At 36.5% G+C, this 27,101-nt stretch overlaps 1 protein-coding gene across 1 annotated transcript; it reads right to left on the reverse strand.

Annotated features, from left to right (window-relative positions):
- On the reverse strand, nt 1-26,654 carry LOC109049041 (polypeptide N-acetylgalactosaminyltransferase 11-like). Its single transcript, XM_042714130.1, has 12 exons — nt 26,522-26,654; nt 22,150-22,440; nt 16,861-16,984; nt 16,059-16,225; nt 15,247-15,372; nt 14,486-14,726; nt 13,101-13,218; nt 11,535-11,687; nt 3,724-3,939; nt 2,968-3,072; nt 1,291-1,428; nt 1-948 (listed from the first exon to the last, which is right to left on the reverse strand). Exons 2-12 carry the CDS (start codon nt 22,400-22,402, stop codon nt 817-819), a joined length of 1,773 nt encoding a protein of 590 aa, XP_042570064.1. The 5' UTR covers nt 22,403-22,440; nt 26,522-26,654; the 3' UTR covers nt 1-816.
- Between the last annotated feature and the right edge of the window lie 447 nt (nt 26,655-27,101).

Below are 27,101 nucleotides of genomic sequence, written 5' to 3' on the forward strand. Positions count from 1 at the left end.
GTTTATGACTATATTTGCAATTCCATGTACAAAATGGCAATAAGTGCAGTTTACATTCACATTGGACTTTCAAATATTTTAACCTTTATTCATGAAAAGACAGTTCACTGGAAAAAATACATTTGAAGTTGTCAGTCAGTCCAAAATTATTACTGTCCATCCATCTCCAAGCCGGTTGTTTTAATACAAACTGTAGTAAAGTAGCTTACCAATACTGATTGGTTTTATTAAGCTTTTATACTGAACTCGTCTTGTCTATATTGCAATACCAGCAATAATAAGAAATACTAATCCATTACAGAACGACCCAAAACATTTGCAGTTTATTAAGGTCAAGATAAATCCAGTGATCACGAAATCAAATAAAATCAGAAGGAATTCAAAATTTCAGGCTTACATTAACTTGATTGAAAAAAAAGAAAAAACACAAATAATGCTGCATTCATTATTAAAAATGATGAACTTAAAATCTAGCAGACTATAATTATATTTATTAACATCTAACATCTGAAATACGTTGAAAATAGAGTTTTTTGTGCAAATCGTTTACATTTCAAGAGCAAATTAAAATGATCAAAACAAATACTTGAATAAACACAATTTTAAAAATACTGTCTAAAAATAATTTTCTGAGTAAAGAATATGGATCAAGAACACTTCAGACCAAGGCTCCTTCTGGAGGCCCTCACAACATACTGTCACAGCGGTCTGAACTGACAAGGATCTGTCCATTTCTGAGCTGACGGCACTACTGCGGTGCAGTTCAATACTCAGCCAGAGGGGGGGCTATAGCTGTTCCTCACATTTTCAGCATCATCAACTCTCTAACTTCCACTGCTGGGACCAGGAATCATCACAGATCGCCATGGTAACATATCCTTTAATGCTGTGAGGGTCGGCAACAGCCAAACACTGGCCAACTGACACCTGGTATAGCCACTTATTTTTCTGAAAGAACAAAAAACACATTATTTGCATTTTAATGCTTATGTTTAAACATATTTTGTTAATTTAATTACACATGGCATGAGAAGGAGAGCACATAATGGGGCAGCTAGACAGATCTAAACTTATACAATATGTATGATGTGTATGTTGTGTTTTTTATTATTTTGATTTTTTTGAAATCTTTTTGTATAATTTTTTAGCATACTATGTATGTATTTACATTTTTATAACCTTCAATTTGCATATTAATAAAAACTAAATTGGCTTAAAAAAATCTGTAGTTGCAGCCCTAGTGTACAGGGCATACATGAGGTAAAAGACAGAAATGGGAAAATTTCTCACCCCCAGTGTCCACTGCTGGGATCCACCTGAGCCGTGACACTTCATGAGGCGCGGCGGGTCAGAAGAACGAATCTCAGACATGTCCAAACACAGAAGCCCGGCTAGAATTAACTCGTGCTCCTCATCATAGGCCCATTCCTCCAAAAAAACACATAGATCAAATTTACAAAACATCTGCAAAGTACCAATCATAAAACTTAAAAAATATGCTTTTCCGATTTCTTTAGATATAATGATCCATTTCAGCCTGTTTCTTTTCAGACTCATCAAACAGTAAAATTACCTATGTCTAACTATGGCATATAACAACAGTCACCAGTTTGTTAGCTGAGAAAAATAGCTTTTAAACTACAACAAAAATAAAATGACAACATTTATCATTATTAAAGGGATACTCCACCCCAAAATGAAAATTTTGTCATTAATCACTTACCCCCATGTCGTTCCAAACCCGTAAAAACTCAGTTCGTCTTCGGAACACAATTTAAGATATTTGGATGAAAACCGGGAGGCCTGTGACTGTCCCATAGACTGCCAAATAAGTTACACTGCTAAGGTCCAGAAAAGTATGAAAAACACCGTCAGAATAGTCCATCTGCCATCAGTGATTCAACCGTTACATTATGAAGCGATGAGAATACTTGTTGTAAGCAAAGAAAACAAAAATAACGACTTTATTCAACAATTCCTTTGTCAACAGTCTCCTCTGTGTCTCTCCATAATGCATATGCTCTTCTGTATCAGCCGTGCCACGAGGATGCGCTGTTACTACGTGTATTTAGCTTTGATTTGAAAGAAAATAAAGTCGTTATTTTTGTTTTCTTCACTTACAAAAAGTATTCTCTTTGCTTCATAACGTTACGGTTGAATTACTAATTAAATGGCAGATGGAGTATTCTGACAATGCTTTTCATACTTTTCTGGACCTTGACTCTGTTATTTACTTGGCAGTCTATGGGACAGTCACAGGCCTCCCGGTTTTCATCCAAAATATCTTAAATTGTGTTTCGAAGACGAACGAAGCTTTACGGGTTTGGAACGACATGGGGGTAAGTGATTAATGACAAAATTTCATTTTGGGGTGGAGTATCCCTTTAAGTGTGGGGTTGGTGAGATTTTTTACATAATTTTTTAAAGGTCTCTCATTCTCACCAAGTTTGTGTTCATTTAATCTAAAGCAGTAAAAATTTAATATTGTGAAATAATTATTTCTAAGATAAATATTCATTAAAATATTCACTTAATACATTTAAAAATGTGATTAATTCCTGTATTCCTTCAGAAATCATTTGAATATGCTGTATTGGTAGTACTATTAAACATTTCCTATTATTATCAATGTTGAAAACAGTTGTGCTGCTTAATATTTTTGTGGAAACTGTGATTTTTGATGAATAGGAAAAAAAACAGCATTTATTTAAAAACATTTTTTTTTTTTTTTTTGAAACATAAATGCCTTTACTGTTACGTTTGATCAACTTAATGTCCTTGCTGAATAAAATTATTAATGACCCTAAACTTTTGAATGATAGTATATTTCCAGCATGAGTAACGAATGATTACTGATAGATAAGAAGCCCCAATTTGCACCAGAGCTGCAAAAAGAAGCAAATCATCTGCAAAATTCACATAGCAGCGTATAATTATCACAGAATGACAGCAGTTAGATAAACTGACCTGCTCAGTGTCCTGTGGGTCACAGTCCCTCACCACCACGGCACCCCCTTTCTGACTGGGACGCCCCTGTGCCACCAGACACTTGTCAGCCAGCAGATTACGCAACTGAAAGAGAACACACACACACCAACTAAATTGGCGCGTAAATTGGCGCGTACACACAATTATTTATGGAAAAGCATACTTAGATTATTAGTGTGTGAATTTTGTTGTATTGTGTTGTTTGTTGTAATTCATTCATTAATATTTAAATTACAGGTGTGCAAAAATTTGAATGTTTTCTTTTGGATTTGAAATGATTAAAATTAACTTAAACCGCCACTTATCAGTCCATTAATTACAGTACATAGTAATAACTAACAAACATAAGGCTTAGAAAAATACAAAATTCAGATTATTCTAGATATTCTAGATAATATTCTTAATATTCTTATTTACATGACAAATGTAATGCGAAAATAAATGCAAACCATCAGTGGACTTTACGAATCATCTGACCAAGAGCTGACTGTTCAAGAGCTGCTCTACTGCCCTCTGCTGTTTATACAGACAGCTGTCCGTTCAATTCACATGGCTCTATATTCACTTCTTCCACTTCAAATACAGTAGGAAATGACGAGATTAAAATGACACTCAAAAGAAAAATAGAGTGTTTATGTTGTGAGTGTCAAACCTAGAAAACAACAATATTCATGCAGCCCTTTATTGACCAACAGAGCTACAGGGTAAACATTAAGGGTCAATGTGAGGACTTACCCGACCCCGCTGCAGGACTTTGGGTCTCTTCAAACCCTTGTTGATAAAGACAGGATGCTGGGGCTTGTGTGGGGAGGAGACCTGCATTTCAGGGTAGATATTGTCCAGGTACCATTTGAAGGAATGACACTGTAGACGCTTCCGTATAGCAACCCGGTCACTGATGTCACCATAGTCACGGTTTCTCAGCTCTGGGCGCAAGACAAAGTACTGCTCCTGATGTACGCACACATATGCAATAGATTAATATTTAATTATTACATTTACTGAAAAAGCATTTGCAAGACAAAACATTCTCACAAGTGAAAAAGGATGTTTACATTGACTGTTGCAGTCAATTCCATAAGCAAATATCAGAGGAACAGTTCACCCAAAAATATAAATTTGCTTTAATTTTACTCATCCTCAGGTCATCCTAGAGCCAGAGAAGTTTGTTTCATCATGGGAACAGATTTGGAGAAATTTCGCATTACATCACTTGCTCTGAAGTGAATGGGTGCTGTCAGAGTTCAAACAGCCGACAAAAACATTACAACGATCCACAAGTAATCCACACACATTTGGACTAACAATTCATGTCTTGTCAAGTAAAAAGATGTGTGTTTATAAGAAACAAATCCATCATTAAAGTATTGTAACTTGAAAATGCCACTTCTGGCCAAAATACAAGTCCATAATACATAATAATACTCCCTGCAGTGAAAAAGTCTTCCTCACAAAACAAAATCCAGCAACATGTTTAGAACTGTTTTGGATTATTTTCACTGTAATTAGTGTTTGTGTGCATATTTCTCTCCTGCAATGGTTTAAAGTTAAAAACGTATTGATGCGGATTTGTTTATTACAAACACATGTTTTTGCTTCACAAGATGTCAATTGATAGACTGGAGTCAAGTGGATTACTTATGGATTATTGTGATGTTTTTATCTTCTGGTGGCACCCATTGATTCTGAGGATTCTTTGTTAAGCATGTGATGTAATACTGAATTTCCCAAAATCTGTTCCAGCAAAGAAACAAACTCATCTAAATCTTGGATGGCCTGAGAGGGTGAGTAAATGTGTGGGTATAATCCTTTAAAGCCCCTGCTTACATACTTCAGAGCTAAGGACAAAATTGTACCTCTATGCTGTTGCTGAACATTAGAGATGCAGTGAGAAAGTAACTGCATTGTAAATCCACGAAACAAACTGTGAGGTGTTTTATTGCCACATAACTTCAGGTCAGTAAATAAATATGAAAAAATACTTAAATACAGTATAATCTTCAAATTCTGTCAGAACAGCCACAAGCACAGCAAATTTAAAGGGATACTCCACCCCAAAATGAAAATTTTGTCATTAATCACAAACCCGTAAAAGCTTTGTTCATCTTTGGAACACAATTTAAGATATTTTGGATGAAAACCGGGAGGCCTGTGACTGTCCCATAGACTGCCAAGTAAATAACAGTGTCAAGGTCCATAAAAGGTTTGAAAAGACATCGTCAGAATAGTCCATCTTGCATCAGACGTAGAATCTGGAAGAAAACAAAAATAATGACTTAATTCAACAATTCCTTTGTCAGCAGTTTCCTTTGTGTCTCTCCATATCACCATATGCTGCATATGCTCTTCTGTATCATCAGCGCCACAAGGATGCGCTGCTTCTACGTGTATTTAGCTCTGATTTGAAAGAAAACAGTGCATCCTTGTGGTGCGGATGACACAGAAGAGCATATGCAGCATACGGTGATATGGAGATACACAGGGGAGACCGTTGACAAAGGAATTGTTGAATAAAGTCGTTATTTTTGTTTTCTTCTCTTACAAAAAGTGTTCCTGTCACCTCATATAACCCAGATTGCACATCTGATGGAAGATGGACTATTCTGAAAATCTCTTTCAGACCTTTTTTGGACCTTGACACTGTTATTTACTTGGCAGTCTATGGGACAGTCACAGGCCTTCCGGTTTTCATCCAAAATATCTTAAATTGTGTTTCGAAGAAGAACAGAGCTTTTACGGGTTGGGAATGACATGGGGGTAGGTGATTAATGACAAAATTTTCATTTTGGGGTGGAGAATCCCTTTAAGAGTAACAACTACTTTTAAACACAAGAGGAAGCAATAAACCTTCATTCAAGTTAAGGTGTATCCTGTGGGTTCCTGGATAAATAAAGATAAACTTGTATAGTGATGAAAGGCAAAATATTAAATTTCATGGATACATTTTTACTGAGTAATTCAGTATTTTGTAGAGGGGGGTCAAAATGGCAAATGGGAGCCAAATCATAGTGGTGTAAAAATGACTTAAATAAGATGGTAGCATCGGAATTTTATTTTTACACATTTGTTTTTTGACCACTGAAAATGTGTACAATTTAATGATTTACTCATGGAGCCATATTGAAATTCCATTATCTCTGGAACTGAACTATATAGGGCCTTAAAAATGAAGGTGACAAAAGGAATGTTTTTAAAGACCCAAGATCTAAAAGGGCATTAAGATATCTTTGATACTTCTTGAGTTACAGGCATGCAAACTTGGTCACCACTGGCACATAATGCAAGAAAGATAGCTAAAGTCAACAGAATAAAAAGATTAAAAAAATAACAAAATAAATATATAATAAAAATCATCTTTTTGTATTTCAACTGCTATTTTTATTGCTATTATTTTAAAATTATTTCTAACTTTGTGTATTTTTATGATTTGATATTCCTTTTTCATCAGTTTTCGAACCACCTGCACACCTGCAGTTCCCTCATGTGCCACCAGGGCTTCGGAAATACCATGCTGCATCCCAGTGTGCCTACTTATACTACGTCCTTAAAGTATGTACTCTTTTGTTGAAGAAAAAGTACAAACTTTTGAACTTTTGAGTGTGTAGCAGAAAAGTAGAAAAGCTTTTGGACATATTATTACATCATACAATTGAATTGTGTTTTTATCGGACCGCCCAACCATATTGGAGAGAAATGAAGTGGCAAGTGATCAACCAGCCGTGCCGTGGGCCTTTATGCGGAGATCTTTGCTCATATTTTTTGCGTAATGATGCATTTAAAAGATAATTGACAAATGGATGTTTATAAAAGTTCACGTTGTCGTAGATGACATTAAATAATTATTTTTATCAGATTAAATGTTAATTACTGGTAACTCAAACCCCTTTATCTAAACCTCTCTACTTAACCGTCGGTTGTGCACATCTGCCATGATTGCAGTTTTTTATAGTTTTTTATTCGTGTTTGTAGTTCTTCTAGTTGTTCTGTTCTAGTTGTAGTCCTTCGCCAAAGCACAATGGATTTTGGGTAATATTAGCCATTAGAGCATGCACAGATCCACACTTCAAAAAAATCAACCTGATATAGTAGACCACTTCTGGCATACTCTTTTCCACATACTATGCTTTGGGGGACACGTATTCTAATTTCACATACTTTTTAGGATGGATAGTATGAACATTGGGACGCAGGGCCATTCTTTTTATTTATCACCTAAACATCACCTGCAAAAGCACACAGGAATTAAGAGGCAACACATTACTGCCTCTACAGACTGCAGCTTTTAAACCAACACCACCAGGAGAAATAGTTAGCATATTCATTCGGAGCAGACACTTTCACTCAGGTGCATTATGGGTTTTGCAGAAAAATGGATATGCACTACTGAGTACTGACCCAGGACACTGTAGATTCATTCCAAAGGCTAGTCGACCATCCATTTTTAGGCATCATAGGTATGATGATCCCGATGCCAAGCCTGCTTCAACGACTAGGTGGCACAATTTTGCTTAAGATGCCAATTTAGACAAGTATCCTTAGTAAATACAACAAATCTAGAATACACTGCAATGAGATTAGTGAAAATCTGACATGGTGTAACTGTTGAGAACTCATAATGTATTCTTGATGTCAGAGTTATTCATAATGAAGTACCCTTCAAGTTCCTACAAAAAGGACATGCAAACAGCATAATGAGATACAAATCCCACATTAGCTGGAAAACAATTTTAAACTATTTACACATCACTGAAGCAAAAAATAGCAACAGAAAAAGACTAAACAAATATTGCTGAGAAAGTAGCTGACACTGTTAAGCAGGATCTTGAGAATAACCGGATGAAGCAGAGCATTAATGTGTCTGGCACAGGTAATTACATTCTCCTCTAACTGGGTCAATTATCTCTTAGACAAGGAGCCAATTATGATGAGCCTTTGAAGTTCTGCGGGATAGACACAGCTGTAAAATTCAAACACGCATGAAAAATTTCACACATCTCCATCACTGCACGTGTTGCCAACAGCAAAGAACAGCAGCACCACAGCCGTCAATGTCAAACCCGACAAAAAACAATCAATTTATTGAGTGACCTTACAGAATCGGGTTCAGAGTGACAGTGGCGGCTCATCGGGGGAGGCACAGTTTCCCCAAATTTTTGAGGTGAAAATGGATGACGATTTAATGTTAATAAAATTCACAATTCATTTCAGTTCATGTCTCAATTTGTTTGTTTGTTTTTTTTTGTAATTAAAATTTCACAGCTGTAATACCTTAACATGTTACTGAAGTTGGAAAGCTCCACTTTTCTATTGTGAATGTGCTGAATCTGCTGATGTAATTACAACCGCTAGGTGATAGAGAAGGGGAGGAGGATGCCAGGGGAGTTGGTAAAAAAAAAAAAATAGCCAATCAGCATCGAGTGTCCACTTTCAGCGCTGAGGAGTGTTGAGAGGAGAAACCTCGCAAGGGAGGCTAGCCTCCCTTCTGGTATGTCAACCAATCATCATAGAGATGTAAATTACATGCAATTAGTTTGAACATCTCACGCTGTGCTGATAATGTACCAAGTACTTATGAGGAGTAGCGATATTGAATATTTGAACGCCAACAGATTTACCAAGCTGTCATTCAAACAGTATATATACAAAAAATAAAAAATAAAGGGAGAACATGCCTAAGCTGATATAGGCTACGGTAGTTGGCTTAATTAAACAGCACAACAGGCAGCTCTCTTTAAATACAGACTTTTAAGAAGGGATGGATGTTTGTTTCAAGTGACAGACCAGGTAAGTGATGCTATATTATCTTGCTGTATGTGTGTCGTTTTCTTTACGTGTTCTGACTAAAAGCAACCAAAAGGCCATTATAAAGTGGTTTGGTGAATAGTGTTAATAATAATAATTTTTTTTTTTACTTTAATATTTATTTTTTTAGATTAAAAGAAAAATACAATTAGTGTGCCTCCTCTATTTTAAAACCCACTAGCTGCCACTGCAGGGTGAACACACTGAATATTATATATATAGGGTAAACCAAAAAATATAGTAAAACAACAACAACAACAACAACAAAAAAAAAAGTAATGGTCTGATTTTTTATTCTAAAAGAGATTGAGTTATTTACAATGATTGGTAGATGTTTTGAGTTAAAATATTTATTTATAAGGCACATTTAAAACACAACCGAAGTTGACCAAAGTGCTGTACAGATTAGAGTAAAAACTTAGAAATAATAATAGACAAAGCAAGACTACCAAATTTAAATCACAATAAAAAAAAAAATAAAAAAAATTAACCAACGATCAATTGAAAGCTAGAAAGAATAAATATTTCTGTAGAACGGACTTAATGGGGTCATGAACTGGATTTTTTAATTATTTTATATTGTTGTCTGAGGTCCACTTATGACGTTCGCATGGTTTTTATATTCAAAAACATCAAAATCAATAATAGGCTATTTTCTACCCTGGATTTGAGGCCGGCTCAAGAAACGCTTGGTTTTTATGGGCGCGCCGCTTTGAAAACTTGGAAGTAAACTCCCACTGCTATGATTGGATATTAGTTTTACATCAAGGGTGTCAAACTCAAAAAAAGCATTAGTGACATAGTACAAATATTTTTTTCTCACATAAATCCAACGTTCAATGTTTTACTCACGTGAGCTGAAACTTCATAAAAAATAAAGTTCAACCATGCATTCCAAATATTTGAACCTGAAGGAAGGTTATGCAGAGACTGTGCTCTTCCACGACTAGACACTACACAGTATTTTGTGATTTTCAATGGAATGTTTGTTGCTAGGTTGCTTGATCCAGTTTTGTGCCACTCGTTATTTCCCTACTATGTCATGCACGAATCAGTGGGCAGGGCTAAAGAATTAGGAATTGATATTCTTCTGTGGAGGTGGTGTTTAGGCACATTCCAGGATCTGGCATTCACTGGACCTGGTGTCATTAAAAGATTTTATTTCATTAAGAAGGACACTTCAGTTCTGAAACTTACAGGATATTCTTTTAGTACGATGACCTCATATATCAAAAGCTCAGGTAAAAGTTGATTTCTCAATTCATGACCCCTTTAAAAGCAGAAATAGAGGGAGCTATTCTAATGTGAAGAGGAAGAATGTTCCAGAATTTCGGACCTGCAATTGCCAATTGCAAAAGTGCAATCACCTCGTTTTTTAAGTGTAGATCTAGGCACGATGAGCAGACAGAGATCACTGGACCTCAACGTTCTAGAAGGGGTGTAAGGACGGAGCCGGATTGTCAAGTACTGGTGGGCCAAATTATTGAGGGCTTTAAAAACAGATAATAGAATTTTAAAATCAGTTCTATATTTGATGGGTAACCAGTGCAGTACAGATAAAATAGGAGTTACTGGCTCATACTTGCCTGATCCAAAGAGTAGTCTAGCAGCTGTGTTCTGCACTAGCTGTAGACAGGAGATATACACTACACAAATTCCATAAAAATCTGTGTCAGCTCCGCGTGGCGCAGCTGGTGGAGAAGATGTTACGCTGTTTGTGTTCAGTGGATACTCTCCAAAATGGTACTAGGGTGACACAGAGGAGACGAATTGTTGAATAAAGTAGTTTTTTTTTGTTTTTTTGCACACAAAAAGTATTCTCGTAGCCTTGTAAAATTACGGTTGAACCCCTGATGTCACATGGACTATTTTACCGATCTCCTTGCTATGTTTCTGGACGTTGATCGTGTAAAGACCCTTGCTGTCTATGGGAGGGTCAGAGAGCTGTCAGAATGCATCAAAAATATCTTAATTTGTGTTCCTATAATAAACAGAGGTCTTACAGGTTTGGAACGACATGAGGGTGAGTAATTAATGACAGGATATTCATTTTTGGGTGAACTATCCCTTTAAATCACCTCAAAATATCAAACATGCTTGATATCCCCCAACAGCTTGGAATCATAGTCTAGAAAATAAAAAAGCTTGAAGCTAGAAAATTAAAGTCTGTGCCCATCATACACTATGTGACTTTCTGTGAAATCAGTCAATTCCAACTGGCCAAAATTTGCAGACTGGCTCTGACTTTCGACAACTACTGTAGTGTTGACACGTCCTCCAAACCGCAAACTGGGGCATGACAAAAAATTAATTTTCAAGAAAAACTGTCAAACCTTAATAAGAGTGACTCATAAAATAAAATAAAATAAAATAAAAAACAGAGCAACTACCGCTCTTGAAACCCTCTGGAAATGCACAGGAACACATTACTTTAGGAAAAAAAAAAAAACAAATGTATGTATAAGTTTGTTTTTTTTTTTAGCTGTTTTGTGTACTTGATTCTGATTGGCCAATCATAGCATTCAGTGATCAAATATTTCTGAAAAATGTCCACTTATTCAGGCAATGCTGTATAACAGGTCCCCCCTTCCGTGAAACTGATCTACTACATACTGGTGCTACAATCATGTTTCTCACATTACAACGCAATCTGTTTCTGCTAAAAGATAGAACAGTTAATAAGTATTATTTCCATCACACTTGGTATTTTATTATTATTATAGTATTACGATATTGATCTCCACCTTATAGTCATCCATCCAGACATGGGCCAAACGCAGGGAATTGTGGGCCATTGTATCCTGACCTCCGGGCGACCCATAGGGCCGGCGCTTGCGGAAGATGTGCCCCACCCTGGAGCAGGGAACGATCAGTAACTGCCCTCCACACATCCAAATCTGATGGAAAAAATATTTGAAAGCAAATGAGTAAATTTTTGGTCCCCAAGATTACACAAAAACGCTTAAACCAAGGGTTCCCACACTATGTGTGTGTGTGTGTGTGTGTGTGTGTGTGTGATATAAATATATATATATATAGAGAGAGAGAGAGAGAGAGAGAGATATTATTCACACAATAGAGATTCTCCTTAATTCCTCTTTATTGATTACATATTATTCACACAATAGAGATTCTCCTTAATTCCTCTTTTTCACCTTTTAAATGTATTTGTATTTGAATTAAGCTATCACTCAGTATATATTTAACCATGTATTACTGTCTTTCAAACACATTAAAATGCACAAATTCAAGATTCATATCACTCAGTATATATTTAAGATTTTTATTCGTCACTAACCAGCAGTGAAATGTAAGTCAGGTCCGCTCCACGGACAGTGCAATTATTATAGAATACAAACACAAAGAGAATTATATAGGTATGGAGAAAGTAAGATAAAAAAAAATAAGAATAAAATAAAATGCGCAGGACAGTATACTGTAGACTTAATAAATATTAAGATGAGCAGGAATGTACAAGAGAAAAATTCACATTATTTCTTATTTACATGTACAGTAATGCAGGGATTCCCAAACATTTTTTTTCTGTCAGCCGAATCTCTTTCACCTAATATATTTATAATTAAATTACATGTTCACGGTTCTCTGATCTTGGTTAATGGTCACATGACATGCAGGTAAACACATTGTTTTATTTTGATTGTTGTTATTTTAAAATGATTTATTTTGATTTTACAGTTTTATGATTTAATTATTAGCTTTTCATTAAACTCGTGAACCCCCTGCAGTTCCTTCACAAGCCCCAGTTAAGGAAACCTCGACGTATGTACAGTAATTTAGTGATTTTCATTATTTTTTTTTCTGTAAGTGTAATATATTTTATTTGATTTTTTTTTTTGATATGGTACGAGATGATCCTATTTAAATCAATCCGATAAACTAGGTGGTCAAAAGTAATCTAAAAGTATTCAGAAAGTAATCAGATTATATTACCTAAAATATGTAATGTAACGGATTACATTACTGACTAAAATTTTTGTCATGTAATTTGGAATCAGTAATGGATTACAATTTTTCAACACACACATACAACAGACTGCATACTTTTTTTTCCAGTTTTATTTCAATTAATTCTGCAGCCTCATATATATATATATATATATATATATATATTAATATATATATAAACTATAATTAATATTATTATACTTTTATGTTAATTCAACATTAAGCATTAACTTTTCATCAACACCAGCAGCTCCCTCACGACCCCCCAGGCTGGGAAACCCTGGATTAAAATAAAAATAAAATAAAAATTATCAAACAATGTATCAAAGTATACACAATTTTACCCGAAAAGATATTTCCAAGTTCTCGCCACCCCAGATGTCCATGCCACGGTCATACTGACCAAGCTCATAAAAATAATTCCTGTCCATGGCGAACAGCCCACCTGCCATCGTGGGAGACCTGCAGAAAAACATAACTGGAGTCATGTCTCAGTTCACCACAGTGGGCTTGTGTGCACTACCTGCAAGAATATGAACAAACTGAACTGAATTTCTTTCACATGAGTCTAAAACCCATTTTGATCTAAAGGCATATGCTAGACAAATATAAATTGCACATTTATATTAATTTCTTTCTAAATTTAGATTTTAAAGTTAAAAATTAAAATTTTGCTTAATAGTTACTAAATAAGTCCCATAGTTTCATTTGACTTCTCCATTATTCTAAAATCTGACAAACAGTGATAAAAAAAGAATGAGCAGATGTGTCCAAACATTTGACAGGTCATGTAAATGAAAGGGGCAAAAGGGCAGACAACTCTGTGGTTCAAATTCTGTGCCAAGAATCCATCTGGGAGGATTGATTCCAAACAGAACAGTCTATGACTCCAGGGTTAAAGTGTTGGCCCTCATCCCCATCCATATATCCCGCTTCAGGGACAGGATATACAGCACTGTATGTGCAGCGTGACCAAAATTGTACATCCCATTTTGAGTTATTTTGAAATGAATTATATATATATATATAAAAAAAAAAAAATGTTAAAGAGCAGGTCATACGGGTTTTCAAAAAATATATTTTTTTTGCAGTTTGTAACGTAGCTATCCTTCAGTGTAAACAGTCTGCAAAGTTGGTAATCAAAAAAGTGCATGATAAAGATATTGTCTCTCAAAAGAAAGAGTCGACTCTGAACCGTCTTGATGAGTCGTCATATTTTCGAATCTTCTGCCTGTTATTTATATACGTCACAAGGTAACAAATTTGCATAATCCCCGCCTGCCCACGAAATATGAACACTCTGACCTGCCCACAAACACTTCCGCTAGTTACTGTGTTTACATCAGGTCAAGAAGACCCTGTGTTTTCAGCCTCACTGGGCATTCTGACACAGTTCCCACACGTGCACCTCAAATAGGTAAAAAAAATAATAACAATGAATGAATAAAACTGCTGTCACATCACGTAAAGCTGCTTTGAACTAATCATTTTGAAATCATTGATCAATGATTCTAATATAAAATGTATATTCTGAGAAAATTGCAATGTTTTCTGACCTTGATGCATTTAAACCTGTTATAGGGGACTCTCAACACAATATTAGGACACTTTAAAGTACCATATGACCTGGTCTTCAAAAAAAAAAAAAACTAAAATGCTTTAAAAATGGCAAATTTCATAGAAAGCCAAGAAGTCTGCATCCTAGCATAATGTACCACACTGGTAATACCTGATGGCTCCATCAGGGCTGTTGAGTTCAGACACGGGCACTGGATCCCATTTAAAGTGCAAGCCCCAGTTGAATCCACCCCGCACGATAGGAGAGGGGCTGTATACTAGTGTGTCTGCACTGATGATGTCAATGACTGGACAAACCACGTTTTTTCTGTTCTCTTTGATGGGTGTGAGCAGAGGCTGGAGCCATGCCTCATTCACCTCACAGTGACTGTCCAGAAACACCAACACCTCACCTGAAAACAAAACAGAAAAAAAAAAAACAGATGAAGACAGCTTTACTGAAGGATAGCAACAACAATAATAATAATAATAACTACAGTAATAATAACAGTGCAGACAAATTGTACTGCAAAATAGGTAAACAGTAAAAACAAATGTGCATGCTTTACATGTGAGAACTAATGAGGTACAGTTGAGCTTCCGTTGACCATATATGATTTGCTTTATGTATGTGCGTCGATCAATGTTTAAATGTGATTAAAAGCCTCAATTAAATCTGTTCATCACATGAAGCGACAAAGTCTTGGATTAAACTGTTAAATTCATATAAATGACTTCCATGATTTATTTTATGAACTGTCTGAAGTGTTAAAATTTAGGTTGCATGGACTTTTAATAGAGAGACCGAAATCTCTTAGGTTTCTTTAAAATATCATTCTTTGTTTCGAATAAATTCTTATCGGTTTGGAATGACATTAAGGCAAGTTTTTTAGGTTGCATGGACTTTTAATAGATATCCCTTTAAGGTCAGACCTGTAGTGTGAGACGCCCCAATCATCCTTCCACGGATCAGGCCCTCCCTCTTCTCATTACGAACTAGCTTCACTTTCTTCTGCAGGTGCTGCTTTATGTAAGAATCCAAGTCTTCCTTCAGATCATCTGTCAGACATACAAAGTAACATCTGATGAGTCAGACATTTGGCTTACTTCATTTCTTACCCTTCTTTCACACACTCATTCTTCTAGCTAACATTTTACAAGCAATGGTTATGGAAATGGAAATCTGAAAGCTGAAAATCTTATGGATTACTCTTAAGTCACACTAGAATTTTGACAGGTGATTTAAACACAGAAGATGATTTATTGACCAAATGATTTGGCGCACATACACACAGATCTAATTTCTGGTTCATGATATGATATTTTGTGGTTTGTTATGTTTAGTGCATTCAAACAGTGATGCATTAAACTCTTTTACACAGTATTTTCAGTGCTTTGCACAGTTAATTGAGTGTTGACCTTTTCTACAGTACATTTCTTCTCACAGACTTGCTCTGAATTTAAATCTATTTTCCCCCAAAAAAATTCATATGAAAATGTAACTGGAATATTATTTCTTTTATCATTCAATTTTCCCCCACTTTTAGTGTAATATGTTTTTAGGATTATTTGCAAATCAAGTGTGTTAGTTGAGTCTCTTGTGTGAGGAGATCATGAGTTCTAGTTAAATTTCTCAACAGCAATGCAGCTCACTAAAGTTTAGGACAGATCCAACTTGTCAATCATTATCATGTCTTGCTTGAGGAAAGACGACTGGACATGTTTAGAGAAGTTAAGTAGCTTGCCCAATTCGCTGTGGTCATCCACCAGTATGATCTCATGGATCAGGTAGTTTGGTGTGCGATCCAGCACACTGTGAACCGTCCTAAGGAGGGCAGAGAACGCCTCATTGTAGAAGCAGATCACTATGCTGGCTGTGGGCAAGGCCACGGGATAGATCCGATCTCTGCACCTGTTGGGAACAGTGTCCATGTGATGATTTACAGCAGTATCACAAAAAACACATGTCCCATCACCTCCATTTACACAACAGAGCATGTTTTAAACAAAACCATGTGCACCTTGACCTCATAAAATGCTAATTTCTCTAGATTGTAAAAAATGGTCTACCTGAAACCAAAAATTCGATAATTATTTACTCACCATCATTACAAACATATATGCTTTTGAGAAACACAAAGGGATAATTTCTCAACTATCTTTGCATGGCTCTTTTTTCATTCAATCACAGTTCAAATTGACCACATCTGACAACCTCCATATGAAATATTGTCCTCTCATCTGCAGCTCTCAAAATCTCATTCTCCATTCCACATATTTAAACAGCGGCAGTTAACAATGCCTTACGACATTTCAGAGCTCCAGAGGAGAGCAATACTGTCTGTTTCTCTCACAAAGCTATCATATGACTTGTAATATACTGGTGTTTTTTTGTTTTTATTTTTTCATATGGTCACTAATGGTATTCACAGATAAATCATTTATAATAAACTGCAATATTACATAAAATGTCAATACTGATTTCATGGAGACTTTTATCAAATGATTTAACAGAACTAATGATTTGAGCAAGTGGTTAGCACGTACTTGTCATTCCTGGTGTCTGGGACATCTCTGTGGTAACCAAGCCGGTTACTGATGAGAACGTTGAAGGCGTGCTTATGATAGCCCATATCTCGTACCTCTTGGTCCTGCTTGTTAAAAATCATTCCTAAAATCCGAAATCAAGAACACTCATAAAACAATGACTTTTTCCTCTTGGCTGCTCGTTAAAAGAAAGCTGCTTTTTCAGAGGATTTAGTGGAGCCCACAGTGTACGACAGATTAGGGCTGCTCGATTATGGCAAAAATCATAATCACGGTTATTTTTGTCAATATTGTAATTGGGGTTGTTTTATTTTTGACACATTATTTATTTCATTTAGTCGTAATTTTTTTTTCTAGTATTTATTACTGCTAAATCGCCATCACCTGCTTTCAAATGGAGCAGCATTTAATAGACAGAGCCGTAGTTAACTGATTTGATATGGAGTATCGTTTTGTTTATCGAAGGCGATTCATCTGGGATAATCAACGCAATATTGCGTAGCTTGTCAGTGAACTACGGCTCTGTCTATAAATGCCGCTCCATTTGAAAGCAGGTGATGGCGATTTAGCGGTAATCAAGGAACCAGATTTACTGACTAGATGCGCATGATCATATCGTTAGATATATCGCCCAGCCCTAATTGTAATCACGATTATTTAACACCATTATTAGTGGACCACATGACCAAAACTTTATATGAGTGTTTATTTAAAGATAGCAATATATATAAAATATATATATTTCTATAAACAAGGTTGCTATGACGTCTACATTTTAAAGACCAGCAAAAGACACCAACATTTCAGTACCACAGCAGAATACAAGGGTAACTAATATTGGTAAAAAATTATTGAAAATAATTAAACTGTCAGTAATAAAAAACAAAAAAACAAAGGACAAATACAATAGAAAAAAATATACAAATGAAACAAACAGTGCAAGTCTAAAGTATTCAGCTAACAGCATACTACAGACATTGAATAATTGAATGTAAAATAAAACAGCATAGTCTTCACTGTTTAATTCTTAACTTCCTATGTTTCTTAGTAAAGCTACAAAAGTCCTTAAGTCAAGAGCAGTGAGTGATTTTGTCTGTCTTTTGTTGTTTGATTTGTAGTAAGCACACAGTCAGGAATATTAGGCTGCTGTCACTTTAAGAGCCGCATGGATCCAATTTACTTTAACACGCATATTTTCATTCTCAACTGTTTATGTTCACATATTACATAACCAAAGAGTGTATTTGACCATTTAGGCACGCACTTTAAGCTAAAAGTTCACTTTACATGTCCGTGTTCTGTTCCATCTCTGAGCACATGCACAGAAAGCCTCCCAAGGAACAACGCAAGTTCTCGTTTGTGCTTTTAAAAACATGACTAAATCTAATAAACTTTGGGTGCAACAATGGGGTGCAATAATCATTTTACCTCAATTATTATATTTTTGGCCGAAATCAAAATCGAAACTGGATTTCGATTAATTGCACACAGCTCTAGGACAGATGGTCTAGTAAAAAGTCTTTTAAACTGGTGGAATTATTCAGCTTCATTTCATTATTAAGAGTGTTGTCATGGCAACAAAAGTTGTTCCAAAACCTGCCTCACTGCCTGCAAAACTCCTATTACAGTGAATAGCCAATTGTATTTCTCATCCGTTATTTCAAGCCATTCCACCTTTTATAAGAAGCCATATAGGCTTTTCTAATTACCTGTGACAAACTGTCAAAACACAATTTATTCTAGCTTTTGGCTTCAGCTTGACACCAGTAGAGCTCATTACTGTAAATGAGCAGCACTGGCTCTTTTTCTCACTTACTGACAGTAAAGTTTCACACATACTCCGTCTGCAGTGTGTATATGCGGTGCATTTATAATTTTTTTTACACACCCATGTGAATGGATTAGAGCGTTCACACTGCATACGGTTGCGGCTAAGGGTCGTTCCAGGAGCGGCGCGTCTACAGCAGTGAAGCGATCGTTTATGATTTACCGAGTCTATTTTTGCTGTGCTGCATACTGAATTAAAGTGACAGCGCATTGTACGCAGTAAAAACGAACATGGATTGACACGGAAATGTAGTTATTTCACAATAAATGTATATAATTAAAGTCTACTGTTTCACTGTCAACACTCGGCTTTTTGGCTAGGTTTAAAACAAAGAAAACAGCACTTTTAGATAAACAAGGCAACAAAATAGATGCACTTGTGGACGCAGAAAGTTCTTTAAGACCCACGGGATTGCTTGTAATAGATTTAATTGAGAATTTTATTAAGAATTTTGTTAATTGCCAAGTATGCTTGCGCATACAAGGAATTTGTTTTAGTGACATAAGCTTTCAGTACACAGAGACAACAACAACACACAGAGGAAAAAAAAAAAGATAATAATAAAAAATCCAAATAAATAAATTGTATGCACAGTTGTGCTATAGATGATAATGGAATAGAATAGAGTAAGATGTAGAGATGTACTTGGATGGAGGAGTTACAAATAAATATAAGGATATTGTACTTTCTATTGCATGAGTGGGGAACATTTAACTGTTCATGAGGTAGATTGCCTGGGGGAAGAAACTGTTCTTGTGCCTGGTTGTCCTGGTATTTACGGCTCTGAAGCGCCGGCCAGATGGCAAAAGTTCAAAAAGGGGGGTAACTTGGATGTGAGGGATCCAGAGTGATTTTCTGAGCTCTTTTCCTCACTCTGGATGTATACAGTTCTTGAAGGGCGGGCAGGGGAACACCAATCATCCTTTCAGCAGTCCGAACCGTTCTCTGTAGTCTTCTGATGTCTGATTTTGTAGCTGAACCAAACCAGACAGTTATTGAAGTGCACAGGACAGACTCAATGACGGCTGAGTAGAACTGTTTCAGCGGCTCCTGTGGCAGGTTAAACTACCTCAGCTGGTGTAGGAAGTACAACCTTTGTTGGGCCTTTTTAACAATGGAGTCAATGTGATTGTCCCACTTCAGGTCCTGAGAGATGGTGGTTCCCAGGAATCTTAATGACTCCCCTGCAGTCACAGTGCTGTTCATGATGGTGAGTGGGGGGAGTGCAGGGGGTTTTCTCCTAAAGTCCAACATCACCACCACTGTTTTCAGAGTGTTCAGCTTCAGGTTGTTAAGACTGCACCAGACAGCCAGCTGCTCAACCTCTTGTCTGTAAGCAGACTCATCACCATCCTGGATGAGGCAGATGACTGTAATGTCATCTGCAAACTTCAGGAGCTTGACAGAGGGGTCTCTAGAGGTGTAGTCGTTGGTGTACAGGGAGAAGAGCAGTGGGGAGAGAACACATCCCTGAGGGGCACCAGTGTTGGTAGAGTGGCTGTTTGACATGAATTTCCCGTCTCACTAGCTGTTGCCTATCTGTCAGAAAGCTGGTGATCCACTGACAGATAGAGCTAGGAACAGAGAGCTGGGTCAGTTTGGTCTGGAGGGCTGTTGGGATGAGGGTATTGAAAGCCGAACTAAAGTCCACAAACAGGATCCTCACATAAGTCCCTGTTTTGGTCCAGATGTTGCAGGATGAAGTGCAATCCCATGTTGATTGCATCATCCATGGACCTGTTTGCTCGGTAAGCAAACTGTAGGGGGCCCAGTAAGGGTCCAGTGATGTCCTTCAGATAAGCCAGAACCAGTTTTTCAAACGACTTCGTGACGACAGAAGTTAGAGCCACAGGTCTGTAGTCGTTAAGTCCTGTTATCTTGGGTTTCTTTGGAACGGGGATGATGGTGGAGCGTTTGAAGCAGAAAGGCACTTCACACAACTCCAGAGATCTGTTGAAGATCTGTGAAAAGATGGGGGCCAGCTGTTCAGAACAGGTTTTCAGACAGGCTGGTGTAACGCCATCTGGGCCTGGTGCTTTTCTTCTTTTGTTCTTCCTGAAGACCTGGCGCACATCGTTTTCACTGATTTGAAGTGCAGGAGCGGGAGAGAGGGGGATTGCAGGAGGTATTAAAGGTTGTGTAGGGAGCTGGTCAGAATGGGTGTGGGGTGTTTCAAATCTACAATAAAACTCATTCAGGTCGTTAGCAAGTCAAGCAAGTGAGTTGCCTCAGTGCAGGGGGATGGTGTCTTGTAGTTAGTGATGGCTCTCAGCCCTTTCCACACTGAAGTTGAGAAGAACAAGAAAAAAGACAAGAGCTGACTGTTTTTGTCAGTGGTGAGTTTTAATCGAAAATGTTTGTTAAAAGTAGGCTATTTGGTGTGTTTAAATGTGTTGCCACCTGCTTGAGCAACTTAATATAGAGGCCAAATGCATGAATAATACATTGTTTATATTTATTACATTTAAACAAATGTATATGAAAGACTGTATTACTGTAAAAAAAGAGGATAATGTTAAAAAGGCATTTTCAGTAACAACATTTGGATTTGAAATCAAAATAATGGATAAATGTTGTGTATGTGGTAAGCAGCCGCGGATCAGTAGCGGACTGCAAACGTGTCCTGTTTGAAAGCAAAATGAGTCTGTGCTGCTTCTGGTCCGCATACGTAACACACATGGACTGCATACGCACTGCAGATGGAGTATGGAGTATGTGTGATACAAGCGTAATGCTGGAAGATTTAGACCAGTGCTTCATAACTGGTGGGTTGCAACCCAACAAAATTGCAACCAAATAACCATGTGTACTGTAGTTAGGACAGCTGACAAACAGCTCATCAAGCAGAAGAAAACACTTCCCACATCTTCTATTGTTGACATCAACGGCTAGGCTAAGTGGCAAATTACACTCTTCAATTCTTTGGTGCAAATTCATACTGTGGTAGAAGCAAACCAAAATTAGGCAGATGCCAACATGGACAGGATACAAGACAAACCCTCATTCTTGAAAACCAGTAACAAATATAAAATATAACTCAGATTTCATGCTTGTTGCTTTAATGGCACTCTGGGCAAATTCTTGCTTGAGCACCCCATCCCCCCCATTCGTATTTTGTTGTTTTATAATGCTTGAAAGTTTTTTTTTTTTTTGCTCTTCAGATGAAAAAGGTGAAACCGCATTCTGTATAGACTCAGAATAAAACCACTCCATTTTCACAGTTCAAGTGTAATGTAAATAAACATTGCACCAGCCATTTTTTTGTGTGTGGTTATTTTTTGATTGATAAAAGCATAAAACCATCATCATCAACAACAATACTACTGTGTTGAGTCACTGCTTGATGTCCAACATAAAATCTAGATCAGATCAGCAGCCCTCTTCTCGTCACTATGTCTATAAAGAGCTCAAATTTCAAATGGAAACAGATGCATTGATTGATAGTTGAAATGTCCACTAACCCAGCTCTGGAGAAAGGTCCAGCTTGAGAGTCTCCACTGCATGGCCTTTGTGGACTTGACTGCCATCTCTGCGCAGGATTGCTGGGCCACGGGTGAAACGAGGCTGAAAACGGTGCTGCCCCTGGATGGGCACATTTTTAAAGGACAAACGGCTTTCCTGGCTGAGGTTGAAATACAGGAAGAGTAGAATCGACCAGGTCACGGAGGTGAAAAGGCAACCATAGCAAAAGTAGCGCAGAGTGACGCTGCCCATGGTAACGCTAGCATCCTTGGTTGGCCATTCGTAGGCCCCTGAAAAACAGCAATGGCAGTTAAGAAATTAAATAAAAGTTAAAGGCCCCTGAAAAACAGCAATGACAGTTAAGAAATTAAGTAAAAGTTAAAAGTAAATGCCACAGTTCGGTTCATATCACTGTTTTGGAGCAACGGTTTGGTTCGGCTAAAGTTAAAAGTAAAACATTGCACCAGGAATGCTAAAGAACACTAGATTAATTAATTCATTAACAAATTAAACTTTAAAAACTGCTGCTTTGTAAAGTGTTCCCAAAAAATCTATTGCCTTAAAAATTAAGATAATGCCTAAATAATGCAACCAACTCATTGGACAACATTACTTAGGCTACATACTGTATAAAAATGCATGTGCCATGGATAAATAAAATGATCATATTATAAATAAAATGAATTTCCCACTTTATAATAATGAAACCTGTGGTAATGTGTAGAATACTGCACGATGCCCGCAATCCCGCAGCGAAATTCAGGCCCTGCTTATATTGCACAGAATCAAGCACAAGTGAACTTGAACTGAAGGAGTGGATGCCGAGCTGCCATATCCTTCATATTGACATTAATTATATTATTACATTATTTCTTGATTGACTATTAATCAAGTTATGGCAAGAGTGAAATGTGTAACCTTATGTGCGCTTATGAGATATTAAAGAATCCTGCTGTACTTTGACACTCTAAGATGATGACTTCATAGTGTGTGTGTGTGTAACAAACCATACTGATAAAATTCTAGCTAGGGCTAGGCGGCCTTGAAGTTCTGATAAGTTCTCTCCGTATGTCTGTTAGTATCTGTCTGTACAGGGAGAAGCTAAGACAGTCCCAGGAGAAACTTTCAACTGCCAATGTCCAGCGTATCAGATGTACGTCTTTAGAGAGACGTATTTACAGTTTACCACAAAAGACACCAATTCAAACCTCTGCAAGAATATCACAGCCCTTATAAGTTGATGTCACATACATGGTGTGCCTTTGTTACAGTCTACTCCACTGCTGGGGTAAGTTGTAACAATTAGACAAAAGAAGCAAAAACAGCAGCGACAACATAAAGTATGCTCCAAAAACAGGTTTATTAAAACAATCTAAAAGAACAATACAAAACAATATCTCAATTTCTGTGACTGATCACAGCTCAAATCCACTTTCTGTCTGATGTAGGTTGTGTGCGTGTGTGTAAATCAGACTATATTTCTGTTTCTGTGACTGATCACAGCTCAAATCCACTTTCTGTAATGGTAGGTGTCTCTTATCTTCCTTAACAATGGTTTGACAAATCAGACTACTAGAACAAACTTCCTTAACGGTGGTTATGCTTAATAAACACTTAACTCCAGTGCACTTAGGTTCTAAATATGGGTTGCAATGGTGTGGATTTAGTTATTGAACTTTAAATTGCAGTTCTTTTAGTTTAATTCTCAAGTCAAGACAGACAAGTCCCGAGTCAAGTCCTCAACTTTTAGCTTCAAGTCTTAAACAAGTCATTGGTGCTCTTTGCCCAAATTAGTGTCTCAGTATTAATTGCCATATCGAATTCATAGTCATTTATTTCAAGAAGGCAGGTAGAATATGTTTGACATATTTCAATGTCATGTGAGATGGGTGCTCTTAGAAAGTTCAATTTAGGGATTGTGCCAAAATAGGACAAGCAGTGAAAAAAAAAGATATATATTTTATTAGTAACAGAATAGCAAAGACAACTAGTGGTCGACCGATACTATTTTTTTGACAGCTGATGCCGATATCTTGGAATGCAGGGGGGTGGTGGGGTGTTTGATTATTTTTTTTTTTTTTTTTTTTGATATTTGAGATATCTTGAATATTTTTTAATGGATAAACGTGTAAAATAAACATACTTATACTTTAGATGACAAAGTATTTTTCACAAATAAATAAATAAATATTTAATAAAAATATAATTAAAAATGAAGTAAACTACACTGAAACCAACAGGGGCATTCTGTATTCTGGGGAGTTTGTGTGCATAATGGGAATCATATTTTTCAAAAGCCAGGTAATACACATTTTACATACAGCACACAGTAAACTCAGTGACATAAACATGACAGTGGCATGGCATTAAATTTTGAAGTATCATGTAACCAACAGGAGTTTAAATTGGTTTAGAGCAATACAATTCACACAGTGCATGTCACACAGAGAATCTGTATTTAGTCAAATAGGTAATTGGCTAGAAGGACAAACCAGGAAATGTTAAAACATCATTTAATTTGCACACCTGTGATTCGCCTAATTTTTGAAAGCAGAAAATTTGAAATCATTAGAATGTAGTGAATAAAAAATGCCAAATTTGTTTAACTTATATAAATCGTATTTGCTTTTGATCAGCTGACGGCGAGTCTTTAAAGTGTATTAAATGCATTTAAAGTCCCATTTTACTAAGACTAACATATAAAGCAGCTAATCCGATGTTTGCCTATTTATAATAACAACATAAAAGCCATTCTTTATAAATTAATTCCTTTGTTTAATTGTTCTATTGAATTATTAGACAGACTTCTATCTGTATTAGACAGAGCTGTTAACAACGACAGTGCTGTCAAAATAAAAGTCCCGCCTCCAACACATCGGCCAAGCAGAAAAACTTATCGGCCAATGCCGATGTTTAAAAAATGCCAAATATCGGCCGATATATCGGTCGACCAATAAAGACAACATAATTTCATTGAAATAATAGCTGCAACATACTTTGCATGTGTGCATAAGAATATATGCTTCTAGGTGTTATATCGAAGCCAATGAGCCATTATAACCTTGTAACTACACCCTTAGCAACTAAAACGGGAAAAGAAAAGAGAAAAAAAAAAAAAAGTTGAGACAGTGCTGCATTTTTTGGATAAATAAAATTTTATGTGGGATATGTGGGCCTATATTCAAAAGCATCAGTCAATCATTTACATGCACTTTGCACAACATTTATTTTTTATACCATATCAGACAACAAATTATAGTTTAGCCTCGTATTGCATCACAGGAATGTCAAAGACATGTCATTCTTCAAAACCATCCAGGATCCTCAGTAACATAAGAACCCATTCGAAATCTGAAACCAGTTAATGCAATCATATGGAATTACAGCAGCGCTCTTGTGAATGTTTAATTTATGCTAGGGTCCTAAAAGCCAACACACCATATTAAATAATAAATGATCTTGCTGTGCCGTACACCTGACATCACATAAAAAGGATTACAGTATTTGTAATAATTCTCTTTATCTAGTCTAATTTAACTAATGATAGACCAATATGTTGGCCAGGATAATTTACCAGCTGATGTTTAGACATTTTCAGATTATCATCATCATCAGATAAACATGCACACTTAAGTGAACGTTAGATGATTTGGGAAAGAACCAGAAGAAGAACCTAAATTTATAGTGCAGATTTTTGTGAGCACTGTGAATTTTAAGTGAATATTGTGCACAATTTGTTTTCCAGCCACATGCACGGTTTAATAATCTCTCCAAAACAGGAGCGAGTCAGGTCTAAAAACTAATCAGCTCAGAAGTTATTAATCTAGCTCAAGTCGAGTGAAGTTTTTAGCGCATTTCGTTGCTTGCATATGAACTTTATGACAGTTATGGCGGACAGAAGTCAAACAATTCACCCATAAGTTTTTCTTTAAACATCAGACACGCAAAAGCAAATAGCAGGCTTTGTCTCAAACTAGTGACAACATCATAGATTGTCTCAACAAACTAGTGAGCTACCCATCTAGGCAGCATTTCTGGATTCGATATCATCAGACGCGCTTTATCACACAACATACGTCAAAGAATCATCTCGTTTCTAAAAAATAAAAAATAAAGAGCTTTCTAAATGATGCCTATTGTGTCCCGACATACTGCTGACTCGGAAGGCACCAAAACCCTTGCTTATTTCTAAAGCTCCTCTGACGCCCAAACATGATGCCTATGTAGGCGGCTCACTAGGACGCAGGCAGTATGAGCTACGAGCTAACCCTAACTGAATAATATTTGCTATATTGTAACCTGTCAATAATCCAAACCTCTCTAAAAACATGTAATCTCTAGTAATGTTGTGAGTGTGGTGCAGTAACTCACTCGCTGATGAAGAGCTCTTTCACTGCTCCATTCCTCTCCAGCGCTCAGTGCCGCTGCTGACCGTTACTCGCTGGTGATGAGGAGCGGGGCCGCGCTGTGCCTGACTGACTCTGTTGCCGCCTGCTGGCCGAGATTCAAAATGACACCATCTGCACAACGTTGACTGCTGTGCTTTCTTTTTTTTTTTTTTTTTTTTTTGGAAAAAACTTTATACCATGTACACAAGCATACAACATCAAGAACAATAGAGGACAAGACATAATTCACAAAAATAAATAAGTGGGGGAAAATAAACAAATAAAGGAAAAAAGAAAAAGAAAAAATAACATAAGCAAGAGGGGAAATATTATACAAGGTTAGACATTGGAAGCAATTTTTGACTTTTGAATGATTAAAAAAAAAAAAGGTATAATCATGAAAGATAGAGGGTAAGAATTGTTTAATGAAAATAAGTGATTGGTAATAAGTTATACCCATCAAAGGTATTGAATATTAGAGTTAGTTATGAAAAAAAGAGAAAATGATATCAAAAGTGTTAATACATATATTATGTATATTACATATATATTTGTTTTTCCTT

This window comes from Cyprinus carpio, chromosome A24 (genome assembly GCF_018340385.1).
Source record: "Cyprinus carpio isolate SPL01 chromosome A24, ASM1834038v1, whole genome shotgun sequence".
Classification (NCBI taxonomy): Eukaryota; Metazoa; Chordata; class Actinopteri; order Cypriniformes; family Cyprinidae; genus Cyprinus; species Cyprinus carpio.

Coding starts and splice junctions, on each gene's coding strand:
- LOC109049041 (XM_042714130.1), bottom strand. CDS start 22,402: ATGGGCAGCGTCACTCTGCGCTACTTTTGCTATGGTTGCCTTTTCACC. Junction 13,219..14,485: donor AGCCCTGATGGAGCCATCAG/GTATTACCAGTG, acceptor GTTTTTCTGCAG/GTCTCCCACGATGGCAGGTG. Junction 11,688..13,100: donor ACTTGGAAATATCTTTTCGG/GTAAAATTGTGT, acceptor TTTTTCCATCAG/ATTTGGATGTGTGGAGGGCA.